Here is a 21,746-nt window from a genome sequence, read left to right as displayed (position 1 = left end):
TGTTTTTGTTGAGGGGAAAAAAATATAAGACGGTGTCTTATTTTAGGAGAAACACGGTAATACCTAAGGCACACAATTCCTGCACCTGAGCAAGATTTTGAAACGTATTTCGGATCATGATCTAAAGCACCAAATGCTGGATGGAGAAACTGCTCTGTGGAAGATGGCCTAGCGCCCTATCACACTCAGTTCTTACATTTTAGCACAACTGAGAACAGCAACTAAGAACTTTAAACTACTTTAAACAAATGCAATGTGATCAGGACTTGCTCACAAAACCACTGGAGTAAAAAAAAAGCCCTTTAAAGTGTTTCTAAAAATGGGATAGCAGACGACACACAGCTGTTTGAATTCGGAGTCAAAATTTACAATTTCTGTACTGATTCTCAAATAACTTTATAGCAAAATTTCAACATACAACAACATTCATTAGGCAAAATAACAACAAAGAATTACCTTCTCAATCTTTCCTGCTTCAAGAATTTGGCTTGCTTAATGAAACACAGCAGTTGTGCTATTTTTGTGCACTGACACCAATTCTCTGCAAGTAGCTTTCCCATGCTACTTTCCTATAAGTCTCTGCTTCATCTGGGCGACTGGGAGCAGATAAGATACCACGGCCTACAATGATGATATCCGAACCTCTTTTACCAATCACTTCCTGAGGACTGAGGTACTTCTGCCCAAGCTTATCACCTGCAATGGATCACAATCACAAATGTGCCATGTTATGCTTGCTCTCTAGGAGTTTCCTTCATAAAAGAGTTTCAAGAATGCTAGTGAACTGCAAAAAGTGTTCCCCCCACTAACACTAGGTACAGATTTATCCTTATACACTGGTACCTCGATTTAAGAACAGTCCGGTTTAAGAATGATTTGGTTTACAAACTCCACAAAACTGGAAATAGTGTCTTGGTTTGAGAACTTTACCTTGGACTAAGAACAGAATCTGAACGGTAGAAGGGCACTGGCGGTGGGAGACCTCATTAGGGAAAGTGTGCCTCGGTTTAAGAATAGTTTTGGTTTAAGAACGGACTTCCGGAACAGATTAAGTTCGTAAACCAAGGTACTACTGTATTATTAAAATGCTATTAAGTGTGCACAGGAAATAAGCATGCTCTAAAAGGATCTATCCAAGATGTGATAATCAACAACGTGAGAACAAATCATTGGGACCCCTGACTGTTAGGTCCAGTCGCGGACAACTCTGGGTTGCGGCACTCATCTCGCGTTACTGGCCGAGGGAGCCAGCATACAGATTCCGGGTCATGTGGCCAGCATGACTAAGCCACTTCTGGTGAACCAGAGCAGCGCACCGAAACACCGTTTACCTTCCCGCCAGAGCAGTACCTATTTATCTGCTTGCACTTTGACGTGCTTTCGAACTGCTAGGTTGGCAGGAGCAGGAACCGAGCAACAGGAGCTCACCCCATCGTGGGGATTCGAACCACCGACCTTCCAATTGGCAAGCCCTAGACTCAGTGGTTTAGACCACAGCACCACCCGCTGTGTTAAGGGTTATTAACACTGATTAAATATGAAACATAAAGCCTCACTGGCATATCCATGGCAAATATGCCTTGATATTTGCAAATAATTTAAAGCATGGCAAGGTTGCATGCAAAACAACAGGGACTGGTTTGCATCCAAGGCTGTGTGTGCAGAGATCCACTCATACAGCAGGACTTCCCATTCCTCTCCCAACAGACCTTAAGATCTGCCCTGGAGGGACCTCCAGCACCCTACAGTGTAGCTCGGGGGGCTACAGGGGAGAGTTCCACTGTGCAAGTGGAAATCTGCTGTACTATTATCAGAACCAAATTACTAACACATGGAAACATATGTGAGAGATGTTATTTGTCTGCTGTTACAAATTCTGAACTTGCATACAAGCACAGATAAGTAGGAAATTATTTCCAGTAACTTTAATGTCCAGTTACAGTTTTCAGTGAATGAAATAAGAAAATAGTGGACAGAGCATTATGAACATTTAGGGAACTTGCATATTGTATTTTATGATACTGCACTTATTTGGCTGCTTCTAGTGTGGAATAGTTAGTATGTTTTACACCTACATTACAACTCTGTAGATCTGTTCATCATCTTTCCCACTCTCCTCACTGCAGTACATGAATTGGGCAATTCTGAGACTATCTGGATGTGATCTCTCACCCAAGGCTAGGGAATGCAGAACCAGACATACAAATCTAAAGGCAATCTCAGTGTTAGGACAGGGAAGGGTATAATCTGAACAGGAACTATTGGGGATTTTTGACTGCATTTTCACCCTCACCAGCATACAAACTAGAAATATTTACGAGTGTACCTCTGAATTATTTCAATTATTCTGGTATTTTCATAAATATTTTGTACCATCAAATAAAGTGCCACAGAATTGCTTACCTCCAGCCAGCATCTGAACACCAGGAGTCAGATGAAGAAATTCAGGTTTGTCAGTAATTCTGGAGCCAGAAATAAATCCCAGAATAAAATCTGAGTGTTCCTCAGCCATTTTAACCTAAAGGAAAACAAATAAACAAGAGAAGTAAGAAAATGCTTTACACTCTTGCTCTAGAATGGAGGAACAAATACTAAACAAGGTGCTATTATGCAAGCACAAAGACTTGCAGCCTTAACAAAATCAAGACAACATGATAAAGAATCAAGAGACTGTACTGATCAGATCATACAATCCACTTACCGGTACCTCCGTTCACAATGGATACCATTCTCATTAGCAAATGAGCATGCCAATCACAAATATAACCTCCTTGCTTCCTTTGCCTCACCCCATTTTCATCAATTCCTACCCACACTCCCCCAAGAACTTTGTTTTTCATTTTTCAGCAGTGTAAACTCCCACTATTTTACCTCAAACATGAATTTCACTGCAGTATTATACTGCTATGCCTCCATTCTGATCTATTTCAGAGAAAGCACCAGCTTTTTTATTTTTGCTGGCTATGTCCAACTGGAGAAACTTAAAGTAGCACTTTAAAATCCAAGAAATGCTGCTTTTCAAAAGAGCTACCCCTTCCTCCCAGATGGTAGAGGGGGGAAAGATCTAGACCATTTAAGACATTTTGTTGAGATGAAAGATCAAACTTACCACAGCTTTTGTATAGTCACCAGTGGCCAGTGACCCTTCTGAGCTCATCTCACCGATCAAGAGACACCCTCTCTGTAAAGGATGCCCTACTTCTTTCAATCCCTTAACAACTCCAGGTCCAGGAACAGCATGAGCATTAACTATATCTGACCAGGATGCTATTTTGAAAATACCACCTGAAACAGAAAATAGACAGGTATCAGTTAAGTGTCTTTTTGGCAATCAGATAACTACTTAAGAGATTGACCAGGGATACCCTTTTCACAACTTTTATTACCACTGTAGAAATATTGTCCAGAGTCATGTTTCCGGCACCTATCAAAGTCATAACCACACAGCACTATCACGATATGGAATATCAATATTTTATATTTGTTAGCACCCTGTATGCTAGCCTCAGGCTTGGTTTCCTCAGTATTATTTTTCTCAGTATAGCATACAATCTGAATAAAAGTCAGCTCAAAAGCAAGGCCCCTGAAGGCTTAAAAATAAAGAGCTAGATTCAAGTCAGTGAAGGCCACATCAACATTTCAAATTAAGAGTACTAGGAACATATGCAGCCCTATAAGAGATATGCAACATGTTATAGGTTGAAAAGAGAGGGGGTTGGTAGTTATGCCAAATTCACCTTCATACTGATGCTTCACAGTATTTCCAATGTCTGCAAACTTGCGATCTTCAAATATCAAGAATTCATGCTTATCTGCAAGTGCTCTCAACTCCTTGGCTATTTCTTGGGTGAAATCATCCAGAATATCAATGTGAGTTTTCAAGATACAGATGGAAGGGCCCAAAGTCGCAGCAAGCTGGAGCAATTCTTTGGAGTTAGTCACATCAGCAGAAAGACACAAATTAGACTGCTTTTTCTCCATCAGCCTGAGAAGTTGTGCAGCGAGGGGATGAGTGTTTGGCAGTTCAGCCCGAGCAGCAAAGCTCATTTCTTTGCACATTCTTTTCACAGTAGCAGTACCATTTTGCTCAGAAGGTTTAATAATATTCTCCTGGATGAATTTTTCTACTCTTGCCACCATCTCAGGAGAAACTTTTTCCTGCTGCTCAAGGACCTTGAGAATTTTAGACAAGGTGCATACTGAGTGTAGGTGTATGCCATGCTTCTCCAACAGGGCTCTCCCTCCTTGCTCTCTGTCCAATAACACTATAGCATCTGTAACCTTCAACCCCTCTTTCCGAAGGGTCTCTGCCGTCTCCAGAACACTTGAACCAGTGGTAACTACATCTTCAATGATCAGACAAGTTTCTCCTGAGTTTATTGTCCCCTCCACAAGACGTTTGGTACCTTTTGAAGCAAAAAAGGGCATTTTTTATTAACCTACCAATACAAAAAACCAACAACCTTGCCAGCTCAACTGAAAATATAATTGCTACTACAGTGGTACCTCGAGTTACAAATGCCTCAGGTAACAAATACTTCAGGTTACAAACTCCACTAACCTGGAAGAGTTGCCTCAAGTTGAGAACTTTGTCCCAGGATGAGAACAGAAATCATGTGCCGGTGGCGCAGCAGCAGCAAGAGGCCCCATTAGCAAAAGCACGCCTCTAGTTAAGAACAGTTTCAGGTTAAGAACAGACCTCTGGAACAAATTAAGTTCGTAACTAGAGGTACCACTGTACTATTAAAAATAACACGTGCACTACACCAGTTAAGAAAAACTTGTAGTTAAAACTTCTGCACTAAGGCTCCTAAATCACAGGTGTGTTATGTACATCAAATTATTACCTTTCTAGATCTGCTAAAACAACAAACTGTATATACACTACCAAGGAAGTTGGAAATTTTGTTAATTTATAATAAACATTTTTGCTGTCTTGAATATTCATTGCTTATAACGCCAATATATATGATCTAGGTAAATTTGATTCTTTTTACCATAATCTTTAGCTTCTTTTCGCCGTATAAGCATTGGGATCTGGTTGGTTGAGCAGATGATTGTTGCCAGGGGCAAAGCCGTGTATGGGACCCCGCACACAGAGTCATACTTGATTGCAGCATCCTTTGCTGTTTGAAAAAGGAAACCTGCTATCTGAAAGAAATTGTTTTAAATATAAAACAGGTTCTACCATTATAACCAAACATTAATACATTGTCAATAAAATAAGGAGAGTCCACAAAGAATCACCAGAAAGTGAAACCATAAGCAACAAAGATCATATGGATTTTGTTTCTTCACATGAGGCTTACTTCATCAACTAATTATGCCTGTGTTCTTTGCATTTAGGTTGAAGAGCAACAAGCAGTGATAGCTTATTTCTTTTCATGGAAGAATCATGTCATGTGATCTCTGTTGCACTAGTGGGAATCCTTGTGTTGGGTTCCACTAGCACTACTATTTGGTTTAATATGGCATAAATGATAAGCTATGCTACCGAGTTCTGAGAAGGGTATCCTTTGCAACAATGCTGACAAGACATATCAATGTTCTTATCTCTTTGTGCCCTTCTTCCATCCATATCCCTCTACCTCACCTTCCTCTACAGACAATTATGCACGAGGGAAAAACCCTACCCAACTTAGCTGGCTGGATTGTATCATTTTTGACAGCTGCCCATTCCCCAGCTACTAGATGACCCTCGAGGTCCCTTTCTGACTCTTTTAACACTTTTCCCATGTTGGTTTGTTGGTTTGTTTAAAACAGGCTTTCCAAATCTCCAGGCATGGCCGGCCTCCAACTCCCCTCAGTCCCAATCAACATAGTTAGGGCCGGAGGTGATGACAGCTGTTGTCCGTTAGTATTGAGAGCACTAAATTAAATGCATTAAAGCATTATTGTCCTGCTGAAAAGGCTCACAGAGAAGCTGACATACATTCCATTCCAGCAAGCTGCACCCCCTTTTACGCCCTTGTAAACCCTTTTACCCCAAGAGGAGGGGGGAAAACAAGGAGAGGAGAGGCAAACCCCAGGCAGGACCAGTTCTTACAGCTGCACAGCGGTGCTTATAATGACCCTCAGCTGCAATAGAAACATGAGGCGCTGGTCTCTCGGCCTCCCTCCGCCAACTGCCTTACTCCCTCACGCGCGCCCCGTTCCCGCCCGCACGTGGGCTCACCTTGTTGAGCAGGGCCGGGTGCGACACGATGACGCGCAGGTCGACATAGGCCGGGGAGACGAGGCCGCTCTTGAGCACGAACTCGCCGAAGCGCACCGCCTGCACGCCGTACAGCTCCGAGGCTAATGCTTCCATCCTTCGAGGCTCTCGCGCGCACATACAGAGAACAGCGCCCGCGCTCCGCTGGGGCAGTCGCCGAGTAATGACGCAAGGGAAGGCGGGGCGGGGCAACCCTCCCCCGTCGCTAGGAAACGGGACGATTCCTTACGGGGTGCCACATGCACATGCGCGCTAGTGGTGATTACTCTCGTTACCCCACCAGACCTATTAGTGGCACTTGGGTTTCTCTTGCGTCCTCGCCAGCGCTATTTGCTTGGAAGAAAGGGGGTGCAATTGGTATCGGAGGAGGAGTGAAGGTTGTATGTGCTCCGCCCCTAGGAGCGGAGAAGGCAGGGAGGTTTGTTTTGCAGTTGCTTGTGCCACTAGTACACGCATATTCTAGTGCACGTGCGTCCGTGTGGACGCGTGTGGAGTGGACATCACATAGCAGACACTGGTGTGGAGGCACAAAGCGGCGACTCCCCACCCCCGGTCTCCAGAATAGAGCTACACAGGAGAGGAGAGATGGGCGTAGACAGGATTTATGTTGGGGGGGGCAGGACTTTTGTTGAGGGGGGGGTAGGACCGACGTGATTGGTCAGTTTGTTATTTCTATTTTACTTGATCTATCGGACGCGGGTGGCGCTGTGGGTTAAACCACAGAGCCTAGGGCTTGCCGATGAGAAGGCCGGCAGTTCAAATCCCTGCGACGGGGTGAACTCCTGTTGCTCAGTCCCAGCTCCTGCCCACCTAGCAGTTTGAAAGCACGTCAAAGTGCAAGTAGATAAATAGGTACCGCTCCAGCGGGAGGGTAAACGGTGTTTCCTTGCGCTGCTCTGGTTCTCCAGAAGCGGCTTAGTCATGCTGGCCACATGACCCGGAAGCTGTACGCCGGCTCCCTCGGCCAGTAATGCGAGATGAGCGCCGCAACCCCAGAGTTGAACACAGCTGGACCTAATGGTCAGGGGTACCTTTACCTAGGGAGGCAGCTGCCCCACTTAGCTACGCCTATGCATTGGAGCATTTGAGGGGGAAAGCGGTGAGTAAATTTAATTAAGGGGAGTTCGAGAAGGCCATGCTCACGCAGTGTGTCCAAAAGCCGAATTAAAACTCCATCGCCAAAGGAAAAACCCCTCGGAGTGCAGCACTAGGATGGATGGTGGAGGGACGAGACACTGGAAGCAACTCTGTGACGGAAGAATACTGCATAGGGTCCATTTTGGAGAGAAGCTTCGGGCTTCTCAGGTATGGATAACTTTTTTTAAAGAAAGGGCTACAGGTATTCCCGACTGAAATGTGTTTTCGAACTTTTGTGCAAGTAAGAACCTGGGAGCATGGCCGTAGCCAGGAATTATTGGGGAAGGGGGCAGAACCGAGTTATCCGTGACGCAATTGGTTAGTTCAGTTCAGTTATTTTTATTTATTTATTTTCAGCCACACACCCCTGGGAGCCAATAACCGCCTTCAGGGTCGTATAGCACGTTCGGGTTTACTCGCTTCGTAAGAACTCGAGCATTGCTCACATTAAGGGCGTCCTCTGTTGTGGACGTTTAATCTTTAGGCTCTGCTAAAAGTTCGGGGTCACACACTACCACCTTTAGCAGTGAGTAGCCTGATCAACATAGACCAGTGGAAATTAACAGTTTTGGTGTGCGTCATGTAGCAAAATTTGAATTTTTTTTTTAAAAAGGTAGTGTTAGTACTGTAATGTCAAAATTGAATTTGCCCGAACACAGTAGAGCTAATCAATTCTCATTATTTCAAGGTTCATATTACAGTCTTAAAGGTTCATATTACAGTCTTAAAGCACATATGTCAGAAATCATAAATCCTATTTTTTAGAGAAGAATAGTAGTACAGTGGTCCCTCGACGTACGAGAAGAATGGGTTCTGAAAGAGCTTTCGGAAGTCGAAATATTCGTAAGTCGAAGATTGCCATCTAGCGTCGGAAAAAAACATTGCAAGTCGAAAAAACTGCATTAAAATCTTCGTAAGTAGAGGTATCGTGCCGCCACTTTCCCTTCGTAACTCGAAAATTTCGGAAGCGGCGGCCATTTTTTTTAGCTGGACTTTTGTTAAGCATCCCCACCTTACTTTTCAGTTGTATCTAATGGCTTTACATGGCAGGCAGCTCTCACAATTTCTTCTGTGTTCTCTCCCCATACTATACAGTGTCATATAAGTAAAAATAAAAGCTTGTCTTTATAATATCCATCTTAATTGATTTTGTCAGCAGAATTGCTTTTATATTAAAAAATAAAAATCGCATACTTGAATCTTTTGTATATTGTATTTATAAGGAAGGCAATAGCCTAAAATGTAGATTTTATCATCTGTAGATAACATATATATTTATATATACTGCAGAAGAGTAAGAACATGTGACAGCAGGAAATCACTTTACAACATTACACATGAAGAATCGGAAGTATAAATAAAATATTTACAACATGTTTTAGAAAACACATATGCATACAAAACAAAATCAATAATAAAATAATGAGATAACACTTAAGGCAGACCAGCAAAAGACTGAAAATGATTAAGGCTGTGGAATTCGTTTGCACCTTGAAATTTTTTAAGCTCTTAATACAATCCCTGCCACCTACACCACCCACAGAAATGATTGTTGCAAATATTTTTAAAAGTGTATTTTTAGTAGTCTGCTGTGCCCGTTACATGTCTGACCTTATTTTCAGTAGTATACTGTTGAAGTGACATGCTAGCAAAAGCAGACTCAATGGTTTGACAGAAAGATGCAAAAGCACCAGCACTGAAAAAGAGAGCATAAGGATAAGATATGGCTTAAGTAGAACAGATGTTTGTTACTACTAGCTTCAGAGTATAAGCTGAGAAATTACGGAATCCTGGCATGTTAACAGTCACTAGTATAACGATTCTAGAAGCAGTTTGATATTGGACAGTAATTGTATAACCAGCTTGGGGAGCCCCCACCCCTAAAGGGTCTGGCATTTATTCTCTTAGGAAAGAGGAAAGCACCATTTTCTGATGTGTCAGCCCATAAACAATCAGCTTTGGGGAGAAACCAGAGCCCTGTGGAGGATTTTCTTTTACAAATGGATAGGAAAGATGTCCATGCAATAGCACACAGATATTCATCTGAGAACTAAGTTGTGTATAGCAATTCCTAGTTACAATCCAATGGTCCCAAACCATGGCTAGTCACACTTTGTTGCATACAACTACTGGCTGCAGATGACATATCCAACAAAATCAGCAGAGGATGAAGGGCACACATGAACAGAGAGAGATGCAGCCAGTCTTTGTTACAAAAGATTAAAAGCAAGATTCCAGGAATTGTCACACATAATGCCTAAATGACTTTTGAGCCTCTTGTATGTTATTGATGTTGCTGCAGAAGATAATAAATTCCTGGTATTCTGGGTCAATGTAGATTTTACATTCACATTACAAAGCCCTTTGAAGCAAAAACTGCTTTATGCCTGAGAAAACAACTCTCAAGACTTCATGATAAAACAGCAGTCTGTCCTTGTCTTAAATCCTGCCTATTTGCTTGCCACAGATTCAGGTATTTCCCTGCCCCCATAGGTGATTATTCCATAGTGATTTAAATGTACCACAGAGGTTTGTTCTTCAATGATGCTTAAGTAATCTCTTTTGCATTTCCCCAGAATCACAAATAAAAGAACCAAAAGTAGGTCCACATTTTGACAGTCACTCTTCCACGTATATGTAGAAGAACAGAACTAGAAAGTAGGTAGGCATTTTTTATGCTAGCGGCTACCACAGCTGGAAAAAGCAAGGAGATGTGGTAAAGATCCACATCTATTTCTTTAATCATATCTAAAAGTTGTGATTCTTTACTGAGGTTGGCCTTTGGTTCCAGTGAAGTGATCCATGACATGCAGTCTGGTCTCACTATGTTAAGTATGTTTATTCAGAAGCGGCGCTGGCTCAATCGTTATCATGTAACATGAAGAAGCCGCCTTGTGCAGATGCTGAAAGCCTGGAAGCAGATAGAGCTGTTTGTGTCACATGGCCTGTAATGCATCCCTGAACTAGCTCACGGAACTCAGGTGCAGTGGAGGATGCTGCCCCATCAACAGAGCTAAAGTCTCCTTGGCCTTTGTACATAGAATGGGGAAAGACCATCTTGTCCCTTTGCCTCTGACATCAACATGTTTTGGGCTGCCCATGCTCAGAAGTAAGTACCCACTGTGTTCAGCGTAACTAGTTTTCATTAAGTATGCATAGAATTGTAGCTAGCCTAGGTCACACTGAAGTCACTGGGACTACTTAGTTGTGACTAATATCTTCCATTGATTACAGTGGGATTCCGCCATGGGTAACTCAGGCTGGATCTTGGCTGTTGTTTATACCTGAGCCGATATGCTCCGCCTCTGGATGATTGTCAGTGCCTTGAGGAAATTGTAGCAACTAAAAGGAACCTCAAGAGTTGATCCTTTCCCCCACATTCCTTATTATAACAGTGGGTTGGATGATCACTGCATTGATGTTCATAGTATAACAAACCTCTTGGTTAAAAAATAGCAGAAAAAACACTTCATTGAAAAGTTAAAGGACATCAGCTTCTTTCCCTATGGAAAGGCCCTCTGCTTTGTTGAACCACATTTTCTAGCCATAAAATCTAAGTCAAGTACCTTTCTCCTTTTCTGTACTGATTTGTTGGCTTGTTTCTTGGTTCACCAGATATCAGTGTGTTCACCACCTTTCTTATTACTCTCACTGTAGTAAGAACATTTACAGCTCCTGATTTGATCTGTTTGGGTTTGTGGGCAAGAGAAAGGAGAAAACAGTAAAATACTCCAGGTTAATATAATATGTCAGGTGCCACTGAGAGGCTACAGAACCCTTGTCACTTGGCTACCAGGTTGCCTAATCCTGACAGCTGCATAGGACACAAGTGACTAAAAGATGTGCCAGAACCATTAGTATATTGTGTTCAACAAATGGATGCCAACTGAACAGGCAAAATGAGCGAGCTCACCACGCCTTTGATTATTACTAGGTCCATTGCCACATTGCAGGGTTTATAGAAGATTAGTTGGTGGGATAGAGGAAAAAGTTAACTATGAATTGCTGATTGATTTCTAAATGATTAGTCACTGTCTTGGCACTAAATTGCTCTAGGTGTAAAAAGCTGGACTAGTTCTTACAATATTAATTTGAGATAACTGCAGTTTGGAACTATTATTCAAAAGCTTCTTAGTTTGAAAATACTTTAATGATTTATAAGGGGCTATTAAGTTAGTGGCGTGTTTAGTTCACAATAATGGCCCATTACAATGACTTTTAATATTAATAGTCTTTCTTGAATTGTTATTTAACACCAGAGTTTGGGATGGAACAAATATGCTAGCATAGATGTTAGAATTCTGGACCTAGGGAGAGAGATGCATGTGTACAAATATGCAGTAAACTACCAGTCTCACACATCAAGTCTAATTTTGAAGCAATAATTGTAAGGATGGACCCACTATGTTTACCACACTTTGGCCAACTTTGGATTGATTTCACAACTGATCAACTTTTAAAACTGAAAAAGGAATAAGATTCCTTTTCATTTTACAGACTATATGAGAATTCAACAACCATTCTGCAATAGAAAAAGTCTTTGACATCTAGTTTACAGATACAGTAATTATTGTAACATAGCCTTTTCTCAACACACAGGTTTCACAAAAAAAGTCTGTACAAGAGCTATAAAAATTTAGTTTTAAAAAATGTCTCATTGTGCTTCATCAAAACATTTTTTGTTCCAGTGAATTTACCATCTCAGCCGTAGCACACTGCTACTTTACAGTATGTTAGCTTTGAACATGTGAGTGCTGGAGAATCCAAAGGACTTTTGACAAAGGTATACTATGATCCTGACCAATACGGCATACCTAAGTCACTTTACAGGCAAAGCTGACATTATGATAGCACAAGGGCCATAAAAAAACAATTCTGCCACAGGTTAATTCTTATTGAAGACAAGTGGAATTCTCCTAGTGGAACAGAACTTCATTAGGACTTGAGGAGCAACTATTTCTACAAAATCTCGGAATCCAGTCCAATGTTGTTGTTTTCAGGAAATGCTGACTGTGAAGGGTCAGCCTAGTTTTATTTCTTTACTTTCCGTTGCCTTTCAAATACATGAGTTAAAGTTTAATAAGATCAGCAAGGGTGTCCAGGTCTTTTAGAAGGCTGCCTTTCAAAAGTAAGGCAATGGTGTTTTGGTTACCATTTTCAAATGATGTATTTTTTCTAAAATATTCATCTGTATTTGACATGACTTCATCATTGCAAGACAAGCCATGCGAGGAGTTGCATACGCAACATCTGAAAGCCTCTAGTTCTAACCAGTTAAGATAATGCAAATGCTGGAAAAGTACGTACACTTTCTTTGACATCACATCAATTAGAATACTTTACACAGACATAAAGAGAGAGATTCCACCTTCTCTCTTTTCACACGCCACGGTGCTTCAGTGTCAAATCAAAGTACTTGTATTGCATTATATTCCTGGGTTCATCCTGCTCATTATGAAACTCTTAACATTGGGAATTGGCCGCACATCAAACTGGTGTTTGCGGCGTTCAATGAAGCTGGATAGGCGTGAGGTATCCAGTGGGATTTTGGAATAGCTGCCATTGTGAAACTGCAGCCAAGGGTGCTGCAGACAAGTGGCTGCTGTTGGCCTCCTCCTGAAGTCTTCCTGAAGGATGACAGTGATGAAGTCTCTGGCAGCATGGCTTACATCACAGAAGTACTCATTGGGAAAGCTGAAGTCCACTCTGCACACATTGATGCAAGTCTCCTCCCTGCTTTCATCCAGAAAGGGAGACACGCCACTTAGCATGACATAGGTGAGCACACCCAGGCTCCAAATATCTGTGCCCAGTGAAACAGGAGCACCTTGGATAACTTCTGGAGCAGCAAATTCAGGGTTTCCAAGGAGATGATGAACATGGTAATGGCCAGTGATTTGTACAGCATCTTCCAGGTCTATTAGCTTAACACGAGGCACTGGGATCCGCAAGTCAATGAGCAAATTTTCTGGCTGTGGAGAGCAAGGATAAAAAGGGTTCCATTGTTCATTGCTTTTGTATTATAAATCAGTTTAAGCCAACATTTATTTATCACATTTATAGCCAGCCTGCCTTCTACCATAGAACCCAAGGCAGTGCATATGTGGTTCCTGTGGTCCTTCAGACAATACATTGTTTTGCTTTTCCTGTTAAGGGGGGGGGGAATGCAACAACAAAAAGGAAGGTTTTGTATGTGCTGCCACCTCTTGTTCAGCACACACATATGACCCAAGTGAAGTACCGTAAGTATTTGCTTGGCTAGTTTGGAGGCTTTACATTTTGGGACTTACAGAGTATTTCAATATTTGTTCAGAAGTAAGTTCCACTGTGTTCAATAGGCCTTACTTTCATGTATAGAGAGGATTGTGGCCTTAATTATCAGGTTAGATTGACCATCCAGCAAATCACCATGCACAATGCACAAACTTGAGTGAAAGGTTTCAATGGATACCAGCTGAAGGATAGAGACATTTTGAAACTTGTCTACATAGGAGTACTGTGATTTTTAAAACAAAAGGCACTACAGGACGCCAGCCTGTAAGATGTACAGGACACAAATGCTCACTAGGTATAGGTGGGTGAATGGCAAGCATCATGTACAGCATCCTAGTTAAGTAGAAAAGGCAACAAAACTGCTATAAGCCAACACTGTGTATGTTTTGAGCAGCAGTGCCGACATGTGGACAATCTGATTATTCACAGACCATTTCAATTGTGAAGTTTTGTACTTTATTTATTTTCCCCCAATTTGAACTATAAAATGGTGATTTTCTTGAGTCAAAATGAGAGCACCCCTAAAGGTTTTTTTAAAAAAAGAAAAAAAAAGCACTGGTTATATGTCATTTGTTAATGACAAGATATTAAAACAGAAAAAATGACATCCTGTAAGTGAATTCTCAGAACTGCTCGGATTTTTTTATTTTTTTATTTTTTTGAAATTTGCACCAGATGCCTTCATGAGTCACAAATATGGCTATAATGTAGTTGAAAGAAGGACAGATTAGTGACACAAAGTAGGTACTTTTAAGTGTTTTCACTATACAGTACGTAGATTATCTCTTCACCTGAATTTGGAATAGACTGAATGCTTGGAATTCACCATGATGGATAGAGTTATACACAAGCTTCCTACCTTTATATCCAAATGAGCGACTCGGCAGTTGTGAAGGTACTGTAAGGCTTCCATTGTGTCTCTTATGTAAAAAGCTACTTTCTCCTCCATCAACTCATCATGGTTCATTAAGTAGTCCAAGAGACGCCCATCATCCATCCTAAAAGCCAACAATTATGCACTGTGAAAATAAATCTAGCATAATCACAAACACTTGCTAATACTGCAAACATGCAACTAGCATCTTATAATGGAAGTGGCATTTTAAAAAAGCAATAAATAAAATATTTATATATTGCAGTGTAATAAGGGCTATCTCATTTTAAATATATGACTCTTTATTTAAGTGCATGCTATTTCACACTGGCTTATTATGCCCACCCCACCCCCACCCCCCAGTGAATGCACATACTGGATTGTGTGGATCTGACATTCACAGTCATCTGAAATATTGCTCTTTTCATGGGGAAATGAAATTGTTTTCATTACACTCATGAAAAGTGTGATTGTAAAGATGGAGGATTCCCTCAGTATAACAAACAAGAAGCTTAGCTTCCATCAAGAGACTTACAGTTCTAAAATTAAGATATAGGAGGAAGGTGACTCATAGGTGTCATGAATAGTGATATACTGAGGATGCTGCAAATGTTGCAATATGGCTGCCTCGTGTGCTGCCTGTTCCTCCTTCTTCATTTTTTTATTGATGAACTTCACTGCAACATCCTTCCTGGTGGCTTTGTGGATACATTTCTTTACAACAGCAAATCGACCCCTGTGGGGAGAAATTATAATAATCATCATTCATTCATAAATCATGCACCCACTGCCTTAACAGATAACTTAAAAGAAACACTTTTAACACCTGGATTGTGTGTTTTAGTGAAATAATTGATTTCAATCTCATTTAGTGAAATAATTCACCTTCCAATCTCATTCAGTTCTGTGTAGGCGAAATCAAAGTTCTCTTTCCAGGTCACGGTGGCTCCATCTGCTGCAGAGTCTGTGAAACCCAAAGGGATGGGGAAATAGAGTTGGTTGCAATGCCAATTATAGTCTTTATTACACATCAGTAATACAAAGGGAGAAGTTTAAAGAAAGAAAATCATGCAAGAGCCTTGACAAGCTAGCAGACGACATGCCACCAAGTGTGCACCCAGATCCTAACGATTACGCCTTGAAAACAAAATAAAAGAGCTGATCTAAATACGTGTGTGCTGATCAGAAAAGACACAATCATTTATATATTGCCCTCAGATATCTATAGGTAAAGGTAAAGGGACCCCTGACCATTAGGTCCAGTCACAGACGACTCTGTGGTTGCGGCGCTCATCTTGCTTTATTGGCCGAGGGAGCCGGCGTATAGCTTCCGGGTCATGTGGCCAGCATGACTAAGTCGCTTCTGGCAAACCAGAGCAGCACACGGAAACACTGTTTACCTTCCTGCCGGAGCGGTACCTATTTATCTACTTGCACTTCGATGTGCTTTCGAACTGCTAGGATGGCAGCAGCAGGAACCGAGCAACGGGAGCTCACCCCATCATGGGGATTTGAACTGCCAACCTTCTGATCGACAAGCCCTAGGCTCTGTGGCACCCACAGTGCCACCCGCATCCCTTCAGATATCTATAGTTGACTACAAAATGCCAACAAGAAGCTTGATAATCACACAAACTTTAGCTTTTGAAGCAGAACTCTGACCCACCAGTTCTAATATTATTCCCTCTGAAAATTAGTATCCTTCCGTTTCTGACCAAGTTCTCACCGTATTCTGGAAGTTTCACAAACTCAGAGGCCTCGCTGGGCAAACTGATTCCCCAGGGGTTGCTGGCGCTGACTCGGAACTGATATTGGCATCCAGGTGTGAGATCTTCAATAACGAGGTAGGTGTCCAAGGTGGAGGCAACAGACTGCTGCCAGACCTGTGAGCCTGTGGGTTATGCAGAGAGAGATTAAGATATTTTTTTAAAAAAAGAATATGACTATACCTGTAGATTTTAGAGAAGGGAGGATGCTGTGCTTTACTGACTCTTCCCCTCCACCCCACCACACTGAGACTAAGCTTTAATCCAGCCCTAATTGATAAAAAAGAAAAGAAATACAGACTCTTTTAGAAGTCACCTGTGCTAAAAAAAGCAAAGAAAAGTAGCAACCACTTTGTCTTCTTGTGTTGCCTGATTTAAACATGCAGTAGTGTGATGTTGTAGAACGGTCTATACCATATTAGACTAGAGGTAAGAGACATTATTTTTGAACACCATATTAAAAAATCATTTTTGAACACCATATTAGACTAGAGGTAAGAGACATTATTTTTGAACACCATATTAAAAAATCATTCCGATTTGAAAACTAGTGCCACAGGGAAATCATTAGAACTTTATTTTCTATTGGTAGGGAGTTAAATACATAAAATTTGCACAGGAAAGTATTCAGTAATACTCGTCTTCATCTGTGGACTGAAGTGGTATGGTCTGTTCTACCACCTCAGGCCCAGCTGTAAAGAGCTTCAGGTTTACTACCCATTCTCTTCTGGGCAAACTTCTGGCGGCCACATGCCAGTGGTGGGCAGGGCCAGAGGCAAAAGTGGGAAGAACCATTAAATGTAAAATGTACAACAGGCTAGTTTCTACACACATGCAAACATTCCTGTCTGTCCTCCATCCTGGCAAGCAAGAGGCATTCTCAGAGTTCAATAATGCATTCTAGCCAGGCAAAAAACACTCGAGAGAGGCAGGAAGCAGGGGCAGTGAGGTGTCCTGCTTAGGAGTCTTGCTCGAGGGCTAGATAGAAAGGCCTGGTGGGCCGCATTTGGTCCATAGGCCTGAGGTTCCTTCCCCCAGCTTATTGCAGCATGCTGGTCGTGCATTTTGCACTGGTCTTTGTCAGGTGTATGGACCAGTGTGGTGATCACCACCAGTTGAAGAACCCTTCACATCTGGACTGCGAGAGTCAGAACAACTGAAAACAGGCTTGCCAGATCCAGTCCATAGGTTTTGCCTTTCACTTAAATAGGTTGGCAACCCCATGTAATACTGGTGCTCCCTTGCTCCACTTGCACTTGCATCCTCTGAGGCCCATGGTTAGGCTGGAGGCCCTCTGCTGACCAGCAGAAGAACCTGGCCCTGCTGTTGCTTCTCTTGCCATTGCCACCCACTGGCCTGCTCTCTCCCACTGGCCCACAGCAGGCAGTGCAAAGAAGCCATGGGAGTGAAGGGAAGGAGCAGCAGTTGCCACTTGCTGGCAGAAAAAGAGAGAGTATGCAAGTGGACGGCAGCAGGGAGGAGGAAAGAGATCACTAGGTCTTCTTACCTAAGGGCTCCCAAAAACCTCGAGCCAATTCTGCTCACCTGTATTCTCCTGCCTGCCACGGGACACGACTTGTCCCAGTTGCAGGTGGGAGGGAAAGGTAATGGCGAAGCTAATTTGCTCACAACCTCCCAGTTGCACCAGGCAACCCTAGCAGAAAGAGGCAGCATAGGCAACACCCCAAATTAAAAGGCACCAAAACCTATTAACTCAGCCTAGCAGCTCTGCACAACAACACGGATCATACTATTACAATCAGTTGCAGACCAAAGGTGTACTATGAGTATGGAATGTTTAAGCATATACCTTCTTCTCTGTACTCCACTGTGTAACCTGAAATGGTGCAGTTCCCTGTACTGGATGGAGGCAGCCAGCGAAGAATCACCGAGGTGCAGCTTCTTTCCTGAGCAATAGGGCGATTTGGGGCTGCAGGGACACCTGGGGTGTAGGCAGGGAAGCAAAATAAGGAGAGAGTTGCACTGCAAAGCACGCGAAAGAGGGTTTCTTAAAACACACAGAGAGAAAGTTTCCTAGAGCAATCATGGGTACAGCAGAACTGATAGACATGTATTAGGACACTACTATTAGAGACTGCCGGAGATCTAGAATCTGATCCTGTACTTGTATGCTTTACTCTGCAGGATAAATGGCAGGTTGGAGGGGTGGGGAAATGGTTGGGGCAGGGGCTCTAACTCCACTCCTCCAAAAATTGTAGCCCTAATTCCTTAGTCTTTGCTCCCACAAAACCTGCAATTAACCAATCAAAGTATCACCAGCCAGCACTCACTGGTGACAATGGGTCAAGCTATACACCAAAATTATGGGCAATTAACAGTGTTGTCGAAGTTTTTCTTGCAAATAATAGTACACACGAGAGCTGATATACTGTACATGTTTAGGGGGTGGGGGAAAGTATGCTGTTCACCCTCTAAGATTGTATCAGTGTGTGTATGTGTGTTAGAGAGAGGGAGAAAGGGAAGAGATGAATTTGTAGTGATGGGGGCATATGGAGGGACGAACTGGTTATTTCCCATGTACTTAATATTTCCCACGTAGAAAGTAGTACACCAAGTCCATGTAGTATTTCAAATGCAAATGAGGAATCACCCATTTGAATACCACACACATATACAACCAACCTGGTCTGCTAAAGCCTAGCATGTCAGCTTTCCACAGGCAGGGATGGTTTTGACATGTGTGGGTTCCTCACCTGCATCCTCACCTGAAGTGGTATACAGGCCCATGTGCCATTAAACCAAACATATCAAAAGCTGATTGCACCATGATTAAAACCAATGGATGCTCTGGCTGAGCAAACATACAAAAAGCCCCTGCAAACTATGTCTTCCACCATTGCAAACAAAATATAACCCAGCAAGAAATCCATTACCTTGTACTTTGATTGTAGCCGAAGTGGACGCTGTTCCAAGTTCATTTGTTGCCACACAAGTATATATACCACTGTCTTGAGGCATCACATTACAGATCTTCAGAGTGATTTCACCTGAATCGCTGGAGAGGTGCAGATGTCAGTGTTTTAATCTGTTACTCTGCTAGGCATTTTATACTGGCTCAGCTTCCAGGGGCAAGCTGCTGCCAATCCATTTCAACTGACACAGAAAACAAATCTCGGTGGATAGCAGACAAGTAGAGCCCTTCGTATCATGCAGTTTTGTGGATGCAGGTGACTTACAAGGAGAGGAGGAAGAAAGTAGTAATGGATCCAGCTCACTGTGTTAATGATTAATTATTTAGAGGCCCATAAGAATGACATAGTTCAGCACCAGGTAGAAAGTGGGTTTTTAAATAATAAAATAATAAAATAATAATAATAATAATAATAATAATAATAATAATAATAATAATAATAAGTGTGGACTGTTATTGTGGTCCTCTGCTTCTTCTAATACTATCACTTAAACTTGCACTGCCTGTCTCTCCTGGAGTCAGCATAAACATTAAGAGGTTGCTGCGGTGGCAGGAAAACCCATTATAAAGGCAATAGGGGTATCCCACAGAGAACATCAATATTTCCTTTTGACCTGCCGAGAGGGCTACCCTAGAACTATTTCCCTTGCTTCACTTCTAAAAAATGCTTGGGGCCACATACTTTAAGATGCATGAAAATGTCACATGGAAACAGTATGGAACAATTCTGTGGTTGTACCCTGTGATTTATTTCATGGATAAAAGTACTCACATCATATGCATGCCTTTGACTACAGCACCTATATCTAAAGTGTCCTTGATTTCTTATCATCAGAAGCATTCAGTTGCTCTGATGAATTTCACTCATTGTTTCCTGAGGATGTGGACAAGTTCTTTCAGAGGTGTGGCTTACTACCTGTGTTCTTTCTCTTTCTCTCTTGTGATCAGGGAGTTGATTAAAACGTCCCTTAGAGAAGGTATGGCTCCAGCTCCCTTGAAAGTGATGAGGGTGGTGCTGGGGAAACCCAGCCAGATGGGTGGGGTATAAATAATAAAATTTGTTGTTGTTGTTGTTGTTGTTGTTGTTGTTGTTGTTGTTAACCTCCTTCCTCTTCTGAAGCCATGCTTTGATCTGGACTGGATGAGGCCAGTGGCCCATCTAGCTCAGCATCCTATTCTCATAGCAGCCAACTAGATGGCTGTGGGAAAATGGCAATCAGGAGCCTAGCACAATAACACTCTCCCCTTCTGTGGCCCCCAGCAACCCTGGAGGCAGAGCACAGCTGTCATGGCTAGTACCTCGATAGCCTTATCCTCCATTAATTTGTCCAATTCCCCCTTTGCGGAGGAATGACAAGAAGAGTCTTGCTTCATCAGATCAAATACCCATTTAGCCTGTTCCCACATTCGCCTACCATATGCCTACATTACTATTTTTTCAAATTTCAGTGTCCTAAACTGGCTCTCCTAACATAGTTGGGCATATAGGGTCATTAGCTGGATTCAAACACTTTTAATGCACCACATTTTCCAGGAGTGCAACTGCCATCCCAACACCCTATGCAAAATATAAACGTACCAGGAGGAAACTGCATATGCAGCTGTGCTGTTGTCATTGTCAAGGATGTTCTGGTCCGGTCCTTTCCAGGTTATGGTCGGCTTTGGTCGCCCACAGACTTTGCACTGCAACATTACCGTGTCACCAAGCAAACAGGTGATGTCCACTAAGGGCACGAGAAACTCTGGAGCAACTGCAGCAAAGGCCACACATATAGAGACATAATGTTCACTGAAAACATAAAACTAACCACAGGACATTGAAAGTACAAAATGTGCCTCAGTGATGCATCTGTTGTATTGAGCGTTATTTATAAAGGGCTGTTATAAAGACCTTGCCGAACACCTCCTGTAAAACCAAGCATCAAGCAATAAAAGCAGCATCTGTTATCAGGTGAAAATCAGGAACCTGAAAATCTCAGCACTCTCACACACAAATTCACACCTGGAAAGTCTCCATGAGGAAACCCTACATTCTGTGGTCCCCCATGAAATTCCAGAGCATTGCAAAGAATTCTGAGGGAAGTTCTAGAACAAGGGTTACCAATATCATGCCTTTCAGAACCAAAACAGGAGTCTCCAGAACACAAAGATGGGTGAATAACTAAAATCATGTTTATCGTATTAAAAATACACAAAAATCTATTTAAATTTGAATAAACCAAAGGAAAGCAAGTAAACCACATTCAAATAAATTATTTAAATATGTTCATTTTTTGTGAACAGATGCAATATGAAACCAAATATTAATCCAAGTAACATAATATTGAAATATGATTGAATACTGAATATCTCACATTCCTCACTTGTCCCTCCCTCTCACACACATATTTACCAGACAAAATTTGAATGTGGGTTCAAACTGGCTGGTTCACCATGCAATAGATGCCTTGCAACTGCGAGTAGTACTTGCTTGGCATCATTCTTTCCTGACTAATTACTCAGATAAGATTTCACAGGACTTGTTTGGGCAAAGATGATTAAACCCAATGT

The 21,746-nt window shown here is 42.1% G+C and overlaps 2 protein-coding genes across 18 annotated transcripts in view; both read right to left on the bottom strand.

The window, feature by feature from the left end:
• Positions 1 to 291: 291 nt before the first annotated feature.
• UMPS (uridine monophosphate synthetase) lies at positions 292 to 6,360 on the bottom strand. Its single transcript, XM_033163118.1, has 6 exons — positions 6,176 to 6,360; positions 4,998 to 5,151; positions 3,738 to 4,406; positions 3,110 to 3,285; positions 2,404 to 2,518; positions 292 to 696 (listed from the first exon to the last, which is right to left on the bottom strand). Exons 1-6 carry the CDS (start codon positions 6,332 to 6,334, stop codon positions 515 to 517), a joined length of 1,455 nt encoding a protein of 484 aa, XP_033019009.1. The 5' UTR covers positions 6,335 to 6,360; the 3' UTR covers positions 292 to 514.
• Positions 6,361 to 8,545: 2,185 nt separating this feature from the next.
• KALRN (kalirin RhoGEF kinase) overlaps positions 8,546 to 21,746 on the bottom strand; it is a 494,138-nt gene continuing 480,937 nt past the window's right edge. For 16 of the 17 annotated variants that reach the window (XM_033162965.1, XM_033162941.1, XM_033162933.1 and 13 more), the window contains 8 exons: positions 20,776 to 20,947; positions 19,159 to 19,280; positions 18,075 to 18,206; positions 16,225 to 16,389; positions 15,384 to 15,462; positions 15,034 to 15,234; positions 14,484 to 14,622; positions 8,546 to 13,323 (listed from right to left, as the gene is read on the bottom strand). In XM_033162965.1, the coding sequence (XP_033018856.1) occupies positions 12,778 to 13,323; positions 14,484 to 14,622; positions 15,034 to 15,234; positions 15,384 to 15,462; positions 16,225 to 16,389; positions 18,075 to 18,206; positions 19,159 to 19,280; positions 20,776 to 20,947 (1,556 nt within the window). In that variant the 3' untranslated portion in view covers positions 8,546 to 12,777. The remainder of the gene's footprint in view (positions 13,324 to 14,483; positions 14,623 to 15,033; positions 15,235 to 15,383; positions 15,463 to 16,224; positions 16,390 to 18,074; positions 18,207 to 19,158; positions 19,281 to 20,775; positions 20,948 to 21,746) is intronic. The other variant, XR_004427468.1, reaches the window with a different exon arrangement.

The sequence above is a fragment of the Lacerta agilis genome, chromosome 1, assembly GCF_009819535.1.
Source record: "Lacerta agilis isolate rLacAgi1 chromosome 1, rLacAgi1.pri, whole genome shotgun sequence".
Taxonomy (NCBI): Eukaryota; Metazoa; Chordata; class Lepidosauria; order Squamata; family Lacertidae; genus Lacerta; species Lacerta agilis.
This window is presented reverse-complemented; position numbering and strand designations above follow the sequence as displayed.

Bases quoted from the DNA above. Each gene is read 5' to 3' on its own strand.
- UMPS (XM_033163118.1), bottom strand. From the start codon at position 6,334: ATGTGCGCGCGAGAGCCTCGAAGGATGGAAGCATTAGCCTCGGAGCTG. The intron at 5,152-6,175 runs GTGAGCCCACGT...AATTTCTTTCAG, and splicing joins ACCCGGCCCTGCTCAACAAG to ATAGCAGGTTTCCTTTTTCA. The intron at 3,286-3,737 runs GTGAATTTGGCA...TTTCTGTTTCAG, and splicing joins TGTGAAGCATCAGTATGAAG to GTGGTATTTTCAAAATAGCA.